Genomic DNA, 12,983 nt, shown 5'->3' on the forward strand with positions numbered 1-12,983 from the left:
ACCAAAGCAAGTGAAATAGATAACAAACAAAAGTGAAATCAATAATACATGTACAGTAAACATTACACTCACAAGTTACAACGGAATAAAGACATTACAAATGTCATATTATGTACAAATAGTTCAAGTACAAAAGGGAAAATAAATAAACATAAATATAGGTTGTATTTACAATGGTGTTTGTTCTTCACTGGTTGCCCTTTTCTTTTGGAAACGGGTCACAAATCTTGCTGCTGTGATGTCACACTGTAGTATTTCACCCAATAGATATGGGAGTTTATCTCTCTCCTCTCTCTCTCCCTCCAGACCAGTGCCAGGAGCCTGAGAGCAGGGCGTTCTATCAGATTGGAGAGACCTGGGACAAAACCATCCACCAAGTCCTCTACCGCTGCTATTGCTACGGCAACGGTATTGGTGAGATGAGCTGCGAGCCACAGCAGACCTTCCCAGGTAAGGAGAGAAGTCTGATTGGCTAACAGAAGTGTGACCAGTGAAGCAAAAGTGGAACTGTCTGAGTGTGTCCTCTGGGCAGATAACCCAGGTCAGGGCTGTCTTCAGTGGGGTGTTGACATTACCCCTCCCTCTCCGTCTATGCCCACCCCCTTCTCTTTACGCTTGGGACACCTGCTGGGAGTTAATCGTTGTTAGCTCTTCTTTTTAACTCTCCCATTCACTCCCTCCTTTAAATACCCTCCATCCCCCCTCTATCGGAAAGGCCCTTTCAAATTATACGAGGGGGCGGTGTGTCACCCCTTCACCACCTCTGCAGGGAGGGGGGAAGGGACTGCTAAACGTTGATGTGGGGCAAATGGAGAGGGGTGCGTCCGTTTAGCCCCCTGGGTCTTTGTAGTTTCGGAGGTCTTTGTTGGCTCTCCCCTATTGTTGTTCTACCCAGCTGGGCAGGGAGGGCCGAGAGGTTGGGGGACTTAATTACCTGCGCACACTACCTGTCTCTCTCTCAATCTACTGGGTGGTAACGCGCTTTGGGTGAAACAGTCCCAACTCCACCTCCTAAGAGGCCCCTCACAGCACTGGCTCGTCCTGCACTGAGCCAGTGCTCTATAGGTGACGGTGTCAATCAGAAAAGCTCAGCTGAGCTGTGTTCAGAACACACCAACCAGGAGTTACCAACTGGCCACTTTGATGCAGTGTTCTGAAACACTTTGACCCCAGTCTAAATTCTGAATCCTGCATCCTGTTATCCTGCCCTAGTTTTCCCATGTGGCCTGTTACAGATACAGAGGAATAAATGTATGTTTTGATTGATTAGAGTTATGTTTGGTGCAGGCCAGAGACCTTAAGAGTGCAGGTCAAATGACTCCCCGCTGTTGCTGTGAGTTGCTCACCTGTGACAGGGAGGTGTTTGTATGTATGGTGTGTGTGAGTGAATGTGAGTGAGTGGGGGTGGACATATTGCCCTGGTGCGATTTCAGACACTGAAGACACCTAGTGATTTACAGGCCCAGTGGGTGTCATAGTTGGTTGAGACCAGAGAGTGGAGCGACTTCTGGTTCAGACTAGTTTCCATCCAAGCCACTGTACTGACAAGTTAGTCTAGGATCATTTTTGGTCAGGTCTGTCTGGTGTGAACAGTGAACCAATTGACACTGAAAAGCGAATGTGACTTTTAACAATTGTGTGTTTATTTACAGAACCTTAATATAAAGTTGTTCAAGGAGAATACGTAGCATTTGTTCAGTACCATCTTGTCTGTGACATTTGGCTTGATCGTAGACTACAGACTTCTACTAAAAGATACTCTCTCTTCTTCCTCCTCCTCCTCCTCTCTCCCAAAGGTGGCCACCGCCCAGTCCAGGTGATTATCACAGAGGCAGGGAAGCAGCCTGACTCCCACCCCATCCAGTGGAACGCCCCAGCCTCCTCACACATCACCCAGTATATCCTCAAGTGGAGAGTGGTAAGTGGCTCTCTACATCTCATCCTAGATACTGGTCATTGGTGGTAGTGCAGCCACACTATTTTATTTAACTCGGCAAGTCAGTTGAGAACAAAGTCTTATTTACAGTGACGGCCTACCCCTTCACAGCACTCAGCCAATTGTGCACCGCCCTATGGGACTCCCGATCCCGGCCGGTTGTGATACAGCCCAGGATCAAACCTGAGTCTGTCGTGACGCCTCTAGCACTGCGAGGCAGTGCCTTAGACCGCTGCACCACTCGATAGCCCTTGAAGCCCTATGCCACTAGAGGTGGACTGACTGTCTTATAGGAAGCAGTACCACGAGAGTTGAACATACTCTCTTGAAGTGCTGCACCTGTTTGTAATTCTCCGATATCCAAAGTGGAAACAAGTTATTCCAGGTACTGTTTTTCACATGACGTTCTTTAAAAAAACTCCTGAATCACTTGAAGTGGATGTTCCTATTCCATTCCTGAAAGTGTTGCTGAAAAGTAATGCGTAAACCAGTGCCCAAACTGGAGGTTGCAACATTTAGTTGTCTGTGTGTCAACTCTGAAGAAGAGGACAGGTTTTGAGCACAGAAAAACAAGGTTGTGGGGGGTTCTTGAACTCCTGAAAAACACACACTCACATACACATAGATCCAAATGATATCGGACGGTCACAAACGACCCTCAACATCCTGCTGCAGTACAAATGCTGTGTGTTTCTCTCCTAAAGGAAAAATCCAGTTTCCTCTTGTCTCACACTCTCTCTGAAGGGGCCCTGATCTGCCAAGCTGTTAACCCTTATTTAATTCTAACATATTTCCTGCTAAGTGGTAGTGGTTTGTATGTTTTGGATGGGGGTCCTCTATTCTCTCTCCCTCTCTCTCTCCTCTCTCTCTCTCTCTCTCTCCCTCTCTCTCTCTCTCTCTCTCTCTCTCTCTCTCTCTCTCTCTCTCTCTCTCTCTCTCCTCTCTCTCTCTCTCTCTCTCTCTCTCTCTCTCTCTCTCTCTCTCTCTCTCTCTCTCTCTCTCTCTCTCTCTCTCTCTCTCTCTCTCTCTCTCTCTCTCTCTCTCTCTCTCTCTCTCTCTCTCTCTCTCTCTCTCTCTCTCTCTCTCTCTCTCTCTCTCTCTCTCTCTCTCTCTCTCTCTCTCTCTCTCTCTCTCTGTTTGTGAAGAATCTGTAGTTTTCCGATCGTCCGAAGCCAAGTTGAATGTCCCCAGAAGCATAGAGACAGGGTGCCAGAGAGTCAATGGCAGTGACCACATTGGCCATAGGCTGGGCTTGGAGAGAGTGTTGGAATGAGTCTTAGTAGTGTAGACTGTAAATGTTGCCCACCGTTTTTCATTCCATATCATCTCGTTCATTCATAGTCCTGACACTGTAGGTTAAATATATATTTGTACCCATTTGTATCTGAAGTAATGTGTATATATATATACAGTACGTCAGATAGAAATCGGTTCGTATCACCATGATGTATTCAGCACTTTGACCCTTGCTATCTTTGAAGTTCACTCCCTGACCTCTCCCTTCTGTTCTCTGCCCTTTGATCCCTGGTAGAAAAACACCCGTGCCCCCTGGAGAGAGGCCACCATCCCAGGTAACCTGAACTCGTACACCATCGCTGGGCTGCGGCCAGGTATTACCTATGAGGGTCAGCTGATCAGCATCTTGCGCTATGGACGCCGCGAGGTCACCCGGTTTGACTTCACCACCACCTACGGCTCCCGTAAGTCTCCCAACTGGGTGTGTTTTGAGTGTATTAATGTTACACCGACCGTTGATTCCACTGTGTCCGTCTCTTCGGTTCCTCTATATAGCTACACTTTCACAAGCCTGTCTCTTTTTCTCTCCTACAAATCTGAAGTGTTATTAATGTGTTATTCCCCCCTTGTCCAGTTGGGGTGACCTCTGAAGGTGAGACGACCCAGCCTCCTCCCGTGGTGGACACGTCTGAGTCGGTGACAGAGATCACGTCCAGTAGCTTCATCATCTCCTGGGTGTCAGCCTCCGACACCGTGTCAGGCTTCAGAGTGGAGTATGAGCTGAGTGAGAACGGAGCCAAACCTCAGGTCCTGGGTGAGTAGCTCCATTTACTGGACTAACTCCTGCAGTATAGACCCTCCAGAAGAGTTTTCCAGTTTATTCCAGTCTTACTCCTGCAGTATAGACCATCCAGAAGAGTTTTCCAGTTTATTCCAGTCTTACTCCTGCAGTATAGACCATCCAGAAGAGTTTTCCAGTTTATTCCAGTCTTACTCCTGCAGTATAGACCATCCAGAAGAGTTTTCCAGTTTATTCCAGTCTTACTCCTGCAGTATAGACCATCCAGAAGAGTTTTCCAGTTTATTCCAGTCTTACTCCTGCAGTATAGACCACCCAGAAGAGTTTTCCAGTTTATTCCGGTCTTACTCCTGCAGTATAGACCCTCCAGAAGAGTTTTCCAGTTTATTCCAGTCTTACTCCTGCAGCATAGACCACCCAGAACAGTTTTCCAGTTTATTCCAGTCTTACTCCTGCAGTATAGACCATTATTTTATTGGTTAGTTGGTTGATTGGTTAATGTGTTAATTGGTTTCTAGCCCGATTGGTTGATTGATGTTTTAATTGATTGATTGATTGATTGTCTCTGTCCATCAGACCTGCCCCGTACCACCACCTCTGTGAGCATCAGTGACCTCCTGCCTGGCCGTAGATACAACGTCAACGTGTATGAGGTTTCCCCTCAGGGAGAACCCACCCTCATCCTCACCACCTCTCAGACCACAGGTATTATACCAGCTTTCACACACCCTTCATCACCGTTACTCTTCATCCCCTTTACCCTTCATAACCCTCAGTTTATTCATCAGTCTTTCATCCCCTTTACCCTTCATATAGACCATTATTTTCATCCCCTGGTTACCCTTCATCCCCATTTCCTCCGACTTTAATGTTTCATCACCGTTGGTTGACTTTCATCCCCTTTACCCTTCATAACCCTCACCCTCCTCTTCATAACCCTCAGACCTCACCCTTCATCCCCCACCACCTTACCCTTCATCACCTTACTCTTCATCCCCTTTACCCTTCATCACCGTTACTCTTCATCCCTCACCCTTTCCCCTTCATAACCCTCACCTTTCATCCCTCACCCTTCATCCCCCCTTCATATTTCATCACCAGCTCTTCATCCCCTTTACCCTTCATAACCCTCACCCTTCATCCCCCTTTACCCTTCATCACCGTTACTCTTCATCCCCTTTACCCTTCATAACCCTCACTCTTCATAACCCTCATCCTTCATAACCCTCACCCTTCATCACCCTCACCCTTCATCACCCTTACCCTTCATAACCCTCACCCTTCATAACCCTCACCCTTCATCACCGTTACTCTTCATCCCCTTAACCTTCATAACCCTCACCCTTCATCACTGTTACTCTTCATCCCCTTTACCCTTCATCACCCTCACCTTTCATCACCGTTACTCTTCATCCCCTTTACCCTTCATAACCCTCACCCTTCATAACCCTCACCCTTCATCACCCTCACCCTTCATAACCCTCACCCTTCATCACTGTTACTCTTCATCCCCTTTACCCTTCATAACCCTCACCCTTCATCACCCTCACCCTTCATAACCCTCACCCTTCATCACCGTTACTCTCATCCCCTTTACCCTTCATTACCTTTAACTTTCATCACCCTCACCCTTCATCACCGTTACTCTTCATCCCCTTTAACCTTCATAACCCTCACCCTTCATAACCCTCACCCTTCATCACCCTCACCCTTCATCACCCTCACCCTTCATAACTCTCACCCTTCATAACCCTCACCCTTCATCACCATTACTCTTCATCCCCTTTACCCTTCATAACCCTCACCCTTCATCACCGTTACTCTTCATCCCCTTAACCTTCATAACCCTCACCCTTCATCACCTTCACTCTTCATAACCCTCACCTTTCATCACCCTCACCCTTCATAACCCTACCTTTCAGCACCCTCACCTTTCATCACCCTCACCTTTCATCACCCTCACCTTCACCCTCACCCTTCATCACCGTTACTCTTCATCCCCTTTACCCTTCATAACCCCCACACTTCATCACCGTTACTCTTCATCCCCTTTATCCTTCATAACCCTCACCCTTCATCACCCTCACCCTTCATCACCGTTACTCTTCATCCCCTTTACCCTTCATAACCCTCACCCTTCATAACCGTCACCCTTCATCACCGTTACTCTTCATCCCCTTTACCCTTCATAACCCTCACCCTTCATCACCGTTACTCTTCATCCCCTTTACCCTTCATAACCCTTCATCACCCTCTTCATCCCCTTAACCTTCATAACCCTCACCCTTCATCACCGCTACTCTTCATCCCCTTAACCTTCATAACCCCACACTTCATCACCGTTACTCTTCATCCCCTTTATCCTTCATAACCCTCACCCTTCATCACCCTCACCCTTCATCACCGTTACTCTTCATCCCCTTTACTTCATCCCCTTTACCTTCATAACCCTCACCCTTCATAACCGTCACCCTTCATCACCGTTACTCTTCATCCCCTTTACCCTTCATAACCCTCACCCTTCATCACCGTTACTCTTCATCCCCTTTACCCTTCATAACCCTCACTCTTCATCACCGTTACTCTTCATCCCCTTAACCTTCATAACCCTCACCCTTCATCACCGCTACTCTTCATCCCCTTAACCTTCATAACCCTCACCTTTCATCACCCTCATCTTTCATCACCCTCACCCTTCATCCCCTTCACCCTTCATAACCCTCACCTTTCATCACCCTTACCCTTCATAACCCTCACCTTTCATCACCCTTACCCTTCATAACCCTCACCTTTCATCACCCTTACCCTTCATAACCCTCACCTTTCACCATCATAATTCACTCTCTGACAGGAATACATTGACCTCTTCTCTAATCTAATTATTTTTTATTTCTACTGCACATTCTTCCACTGCAAATCTACCATTCCAGTGTTTTACTTGCTATATTGTATTTACTTTGCCACCATGGCCTTTTTTTTTTGCCTTTACCTCCTTATCTCACCTCATTTGATCACATCGTATATAGACTTATGTTTGTACTGTATTATTGACTGTATGTTTTGTTTATTCCATGTGTAACTCTGTGTTGTTGTATGTGTTGAACTGGCATACCTGGTTAAATAAAGGTGAAATAAAAGAGAAATAAATCAAACTCCAGTGCTCCTTATCCCCCCTCAGCTCCTGATGCCCCTGCTGAACATCAGATCAACCAGGTGGGAGAAACCTCTATCTCCATCAGCTGGTCCAAGCCCCAGGCCCCCATCACAGGCTACCGTTTGGTCTTCACCCCGTCAGTAGAGGGCAGCAGCACCGAGCTCATCCTCCCAGACACTGAGACCTCCGTGACCCTGGTTGACCTTCAACCTGGCCTGCTCTACAACATCAGCATTTACGCTGTGGAGGAGAACCAGGAGAGCGAGCCCATCTTCGTCCAGGTCAACACGGCCGGAGAGCCAGCACCAGGTAGAGAACTGGACAGCATACAGAACAACAGAACCAAACATGACCCTAACCCTACACACACTCTAACCATAACACAACCTAAGACTTGACCTACTTGACTTCAGCCCATGGCTCCTATAAGGAGCATAGGCCATTGACCAATGTCCTCCAGTTGAATTGGCTTGCAGTCATTTCTACCTCAGACTTGGTTTGAACTGACTTAGAGTTGATTTTGGCATGCACTTTATCACCCTTCCAACATTAGAATCAATTATTTCCTATACAGCTACATTCCTATTCAAAGGGTTCTCCTATGGCGACAGCCGAAGAACCCTTTTAGGTTCTAGATCGCATCTTTTCTTCTGAGAGTGTTGGCCCAGGCAGTACAATGATAGTTTGGAGCCATGGAGCCATTTCATGGAGTCAGTCCCTGCTATGAGTGACTGTTGGTAGAGTGTGAGCTTGGAGGAGCCTAGGGCTCTGCGCTAGCCATGTAGGGCCAGATGGAACCTGGGGTAGGGTTTCTCCTCTGTTTGGTTCTGGACTGGGCCTGTCAGACTGGTTCTCTCACCTCCCTCACTGATTTAAGTACTTTCACATGAGAAAGATACAGACTCACACACTTGCACGCGCACAGACACACACATAAAAAACACACTCGCTATCTGGGTCATTCTTGTTGATGTCTTATCCTCCCTTCAGCTCTAAATCCTTCTCATCTTGACAGCAGAGTTTCTCCATTTTCAATTTCCTGTCTGGCATTGTCTTTTCAACTTCCTCTCAGCTGGTAAAGTAGAAGTATGTTCCACATTACAATCCAACACTGACCTTAGATCAGCGTATAGTTTCAACTTCATCTGACTCCTTCTTTCTTGCACCGCAACACAAGGCAATAGGCCATCAACATACAAAATGGCCTCCGTCAACTCACGGACCACTTCCTACTTCCTGTCCACAGAGGAAGTCCGCTCCCCTACCGACCTTCAGTTCTACGAGGTGTCTGACGTGAAAATCATCATCACCTGGACCGGCCCTCCCAGCGAGGTGTCGGGTTACCGCGTGACCTACGCCCCCGTTACCCCCGGTGACACGCCCCAGAGGCCCCTGCAGCTGCCCATGACGGCCAACGCGTACGCAGAGATCACCCACCTGCAGCCCGGAACCCTGTACCGCTTCAACATCTACGCCATCAACGGAGGAGTGGAGAGCGAGCCGCTGACGGGAGAGAGAGCCACCAGTGAGTATAATACGTTCAGACAATAACAGCGTGTTGAGGGGATCCGTTGAGGTGCATCAGGTTCTAAGTTGTTACTCTATGTGAGAAGGGTTGGTAGATCAGTGATGCTGAGCAGTCCGACTGCAGTGTCGTCCATTTCAAACCTGCAGATAGACTGAGATTCTCATAGATATACTGTGGTTGTACCCATGTTGTGACCCTACGTGTGTTACCCCTGTCAGAGCCCGACGCCCCCACCAACCTGCGTTTCACTGACATCGGCGAGGACGGTGTGATAATGATCTGGGAGGCTCCCAGGGCTAGCATCAGCGGCTACCGTCTGTTCCTGAGCGTGGAAGGCTCCAGCCCAACCCAGAAGAGAATCCCCGGCGGTCAGACCCAGTTCCCTCTGCGAGGCCTCCGCCCCGACACAGACTACACCGTCAAACTGCACTCTGAGCAGGACAACGTGTTGAGTGAGGAAGTCAATGGCATCTTCACCACCTGTGAGTACTGTAGTCTTCTGTTGAGTACTGTAGTCTTCTGTTGAGTACTGTAGTCTTCTGTTGAGTACTGTCGTCTTCTGTTGAGTACTGTAGTCTTCTGTTGAGTACTGTCGTCTTCTGTTGAGTACTGTAGTCTTCTGTTGAGTACTGTAGTCTTCTGTTGAGTACTGTAGTCTTCTGTTGAGGACTGTCGTCTTCTGTTGAGTACTGTCGTCTTCTGTTGAGTACTGTCGTCTTCTGTTGAGTACTGTCGTCTTCTGTTGAGTACTGTAGTCTTCTGTTGAGTACTGTAGTCTTCTGTTGAGTACTGTAGTCTTCTGTTGAGTACTGTAGTCTTCTGTTGAGTACTGTAGTCTTCTGTTGAGGACTGTAGTCTTCTGTTGAGGACTGTCGTCTTCTGTTGAGTACTGTCGTCTTCTGTTGAGGACTGTCGTCTTCTGTTGAGTACTGTCGTCTTCTGTTGAGGACTGTCGTCTTCTGTTGAGGACTGTCGTCTTCTGTTGAGTACTGTCGTCTTCTGTTGAGGACTGTCGTCTCTGTTGAGGACTGTCGTTCATGTTGAGGACTGTCGTCTTCATGTTGAGGACTGTCGTCTTCTGTTGAGGACTGTCGTCTTCTGTTGAGGACTGTCGTCTTCTGTTGAGGACTGTCGTCTTCTGTTGAGGACTGTCGTCTTCTGTTGAGGACTGTCGTCTTCTGTTGAGGACTGTCGTCTTCTGTTGAGGACTGTCGTCTTCTGTTGAGGACTGTAGTCTTCTGTTCTGCTGAGCTTGTGAGGACTGTCGTCTTTTGAGGACTGTCGTCTTCTGTTGAGGACTGTCGTCTTCTGTTGAGGACTGTCGTCTTCAGATTTGAGGACTTTCTTTGTTGAGGACTGTCGCTACTGAAAAGGAAAGTCACTTCTGTTGAGGACTGTCTCTTCTGTTGAGGACTGTCGTCTTCTGTTGAGGACTGTAGTCTTCTGTTCTGCTGAGCTCCACCCCCTAAATGTATTGATCTTCAACTCCAGATTTGAGTCTATTTGAATTATGAAGCAGAAAAAGGAAAGACACTGATGTCTATATTCTCCCACCCCCTCTGTCTCTCTCCACCCCCTCTGTCTCTCTCCACCCCCCTGTCTCTCTCCACCCCCCTCTGTCTCTCTCCACCCCCCTCTGTCTCTGTTTAAATGGTATTGATCAATCCACCCAGATTTGAGTTTATCTCTTATCTCCTCCTCCCTCACCCTCTCTCTCTCTCTCCACCCTCTCTGTCTCCTCCTCTCTCTCTCTCTCTCTCTCCACTCTCTCTCTCTCTTTTTTCTGTCTCTCTCTCTCTTCTCTCTCTCTCTCTCTCTCTCTCTCTCTCTCTCCTCCCCTCAGCCCCAAAGATGGGTAATGCCCTCGCTTCACCACTGATGTGACCGACACCTCCATCATCATCTCCTGGACCCCTGTCAGCAGGTTCAGCTTCAGGCTGTCTGTGAGGCCCAGTCAGGGAGGAGAGTCACCCAGGGAAGTGACCTCTGACTCAGGAAGTATCTTTGTGTCAGGCCTGACCCCTGGGACTGAGTACACTTACAGTGTACAGCCCATTATCAACGGACGTGACCGCGGCAACCCCATCACTAAAAACGTTGTCACTCGTAAGTAACCAAGAAAGAGAGAGAGACTCCGGTCAACGATTTATTTTATTGAGGTCAGAATGCCTTTTGTCCAAGGAAGACGTGTTGTTGCTGCAGGCATTTTGGGGTAAAAAACTAATCTATATAGATGTTGTACAGTCAGGGAGTAATGAGTTGTTTCAAGGTTTCTGCAGTCAGTTTACTTAAACCATGTAAGGTAGTCTGTCGTTTTTTAAATGTGCCACAGGGTGTTATTTTACCACATATAGCCTGAAGTGATGTTTCTTCCCCTCCAGAACTGTCTCCCCCCACTGACCTCAGTACGCAGTCCAACGCGGACACGGGTGAGCTGACTGTCCTGTGGGGCGGCGCCAACACGCCAGGTAAATATTGACTCTGCTCCCTCCTACAGCCCACGCCACAGACACACTGCCCAAGGCCCAGGATCCAGGACAGGCTCACTGTGGCTCTGGATCACTCTGTCTGGACCTTGTCTTTCCTCAGAACGTTGTGCCAGCAGGAACAAGGCTTCTCTCTGTCTCTGTCTCTCTCTTTTGAATGGTTACAAGTACTTCCATGAAATCCTGGCAGATCTAAGTTGGTTAACTCCGCTGCTCACTTCCCTGTCTCCTCTGCCCTCCTGTCCCCTCCCCCAACAGACCCAGGCCGTGACCCCACTCTCTGAGGTTGTCTCAGGGGGAGATGGGATGTGCAAAAAACACATTTCCAATTTACACATGCGTATAATTCGTACTTGTACATATATGAAAGCACCCACCAAATTATAAGTGTATTATTGTGGTTATTATTGTTATTAGGATGATTATTGTTATTTGGATTGTTGTTGTTGTTATTATTATTATTATGATTATTATTATGATTATTATTACAGACATCACAGGCTACAGAGTGACATGCACCCCGACCAATGGGCAGCGAGGAAACTCCCTGGAGGAGTTAGTCCAGCCGGTCCAGAACCAGTTAATCCTGGAGAACCTGAGTCCAGGAGTGGAGTACAACGTCTCTGTCTACACTGTCAAGGACAACCTGGAGAGTGTCCCTGTGTCCACCACTGTCACCCAAGGTAGGACTCAGATCAGTGGACCTGAGCATGGGCTGAGGTTGAGCTGTGCTGTGTTGAAGGGTTAGACTGATTCTGGATCAGGTAGTGTCTGTTTGCTGTGGAGCTGGTGGTTCTGTTGCTCCGACAGATAGAAAGACACACAAAGATATAAACACAAAGATATAAACACACACACAGATAAAAACACAGACACAGATTAAACACAAACACACACACAGATTCAACACAAACACAGACACAGATTAAACACAAACACACACAGATTAAACACAAACACAGACACAGATTAAACAAACACAGACACACACACACACACACACAGATTCAACACAAACATAGACACAGATTAAACACAAACACACACACACACACACAGATTCAACACAAACACAGACACAGATTAAACACAAACACACACACACACAGACAGATACACACATTCAATGGTTTTGTCTTCGCTATTGGTTGATTTTAAGGGGAGTGTTTGAATGTGTGTGTGTGTGTGTTCACTATGGTGTGTTGCACAAGTGTGTGTGTGTGTGTGTGTGTGTGTGTGTGTGTGTGTGTGTGTGTGTGTGTGTGTGTGTGTGTGTGTGTGTGTGTGTGTGTGTGTGTGTGTGTGTGTGTGTGTGTGTGTGTGTGTGTGTGTGTGTGTGTGTGTGTGTGCTTATTGGATAGCTTTCCTTCTCAATCCGTGGCCTGGAAAGGTTGAAGCACGATTGGATACTTCTGCCACCCCTTCTTATATTCACCGTTCCCAACTCCGATTTATTCCCACGTCACACTCCGGTACACGTTCCATAAAAGTGGTATACCTGGACAGGCCCAGCTTCCCTAAACCTCCCAGTCTGGCTTCTCTCTGAAGTACAGAATCTCCCTGCCAGCAAAACACACTGTCACGGCTGATCACGCTGAAAGCACTTTTCACTGAAGGATAATTCCTAAAATCACTCTTAATTTCAGTACAAATCCCCAGTTGTTCATTCTGAATTACCATTGCAGTACATGTTTGTCTTTTGTCCGTTGTGATGCCTCAATTGCACACTGTCCGGCTAACATGGTCATTGGCTGAACTGTAATTATGTTCCATGGCTGTTTGTTTGTAAGATATGCATGGAGAAGGTAGAGCTCTTAATTCATTGAGGATATCATGTGAATATG

The 12,983-nt window shown here is 47.4% G+C and overlaps 1 protein-coding gene across 1 annotated transcript in view; it reads left to right on the forward strand.

Moving 5' to 3' along the window:
* Positions 1 to 12,983, forward strand: part of LOC124019654 (fibronectin-like) — a 34,228-nt gene that overhangs the window by 8,318 nt on the left and 12,927 nt on the right. Inside the window, 11 exon segments of the mRNA XM_046335055.1 lie at positions 307 to 450; positions 1,797 to 1,918; positions 3,468 to 3,636; positions 3,807 to 3,986; positions 4,548 to 4,676; positions 7,150 to 7,434; positions 8,372 to 8,650; positions 8,872 to 9,139; positions 10,497 to 10,759; positions 11,035 to 11,121; positions 11,631 to 11,822. Of these exon segments, the coding sequence (XP_046191011.1) occupies positions 307 to 450; positions 1,797 to 1,918; positions 3,468 to 3,636; positions 3,807 to 3,986; positions 4,548 to 4,676; positions 7,150 to 7,434; positions 8,372 to 8,650; positions 8,872 to 9,139; positions 10,497 to 10,759; positions 11,035 to 11,121; positions 11,631 to 11,822 (2,118 nt within the window).

This window comes from Oncorhynchus gorbuscha, unplaced genomic scaffold (genome assembly GCF_021184085.1).
Source record: "Oncorhynchus gorbuscha isolate QuinsamMale2020 ecotype Even-year unplaced genomic scaffold, OgorEven_v1.0 Un_scaffold_646, whole genome shotgun sequence".
In the NCBI taxonomy this organism is placed as follows: domain Eukaryota; kingdom Metazoa; phylum Chordata; class Actinopteri; order Salmoniformes; family Salmonidae; genus Oncorhynchus; species Oncorhynchus gorbuscha.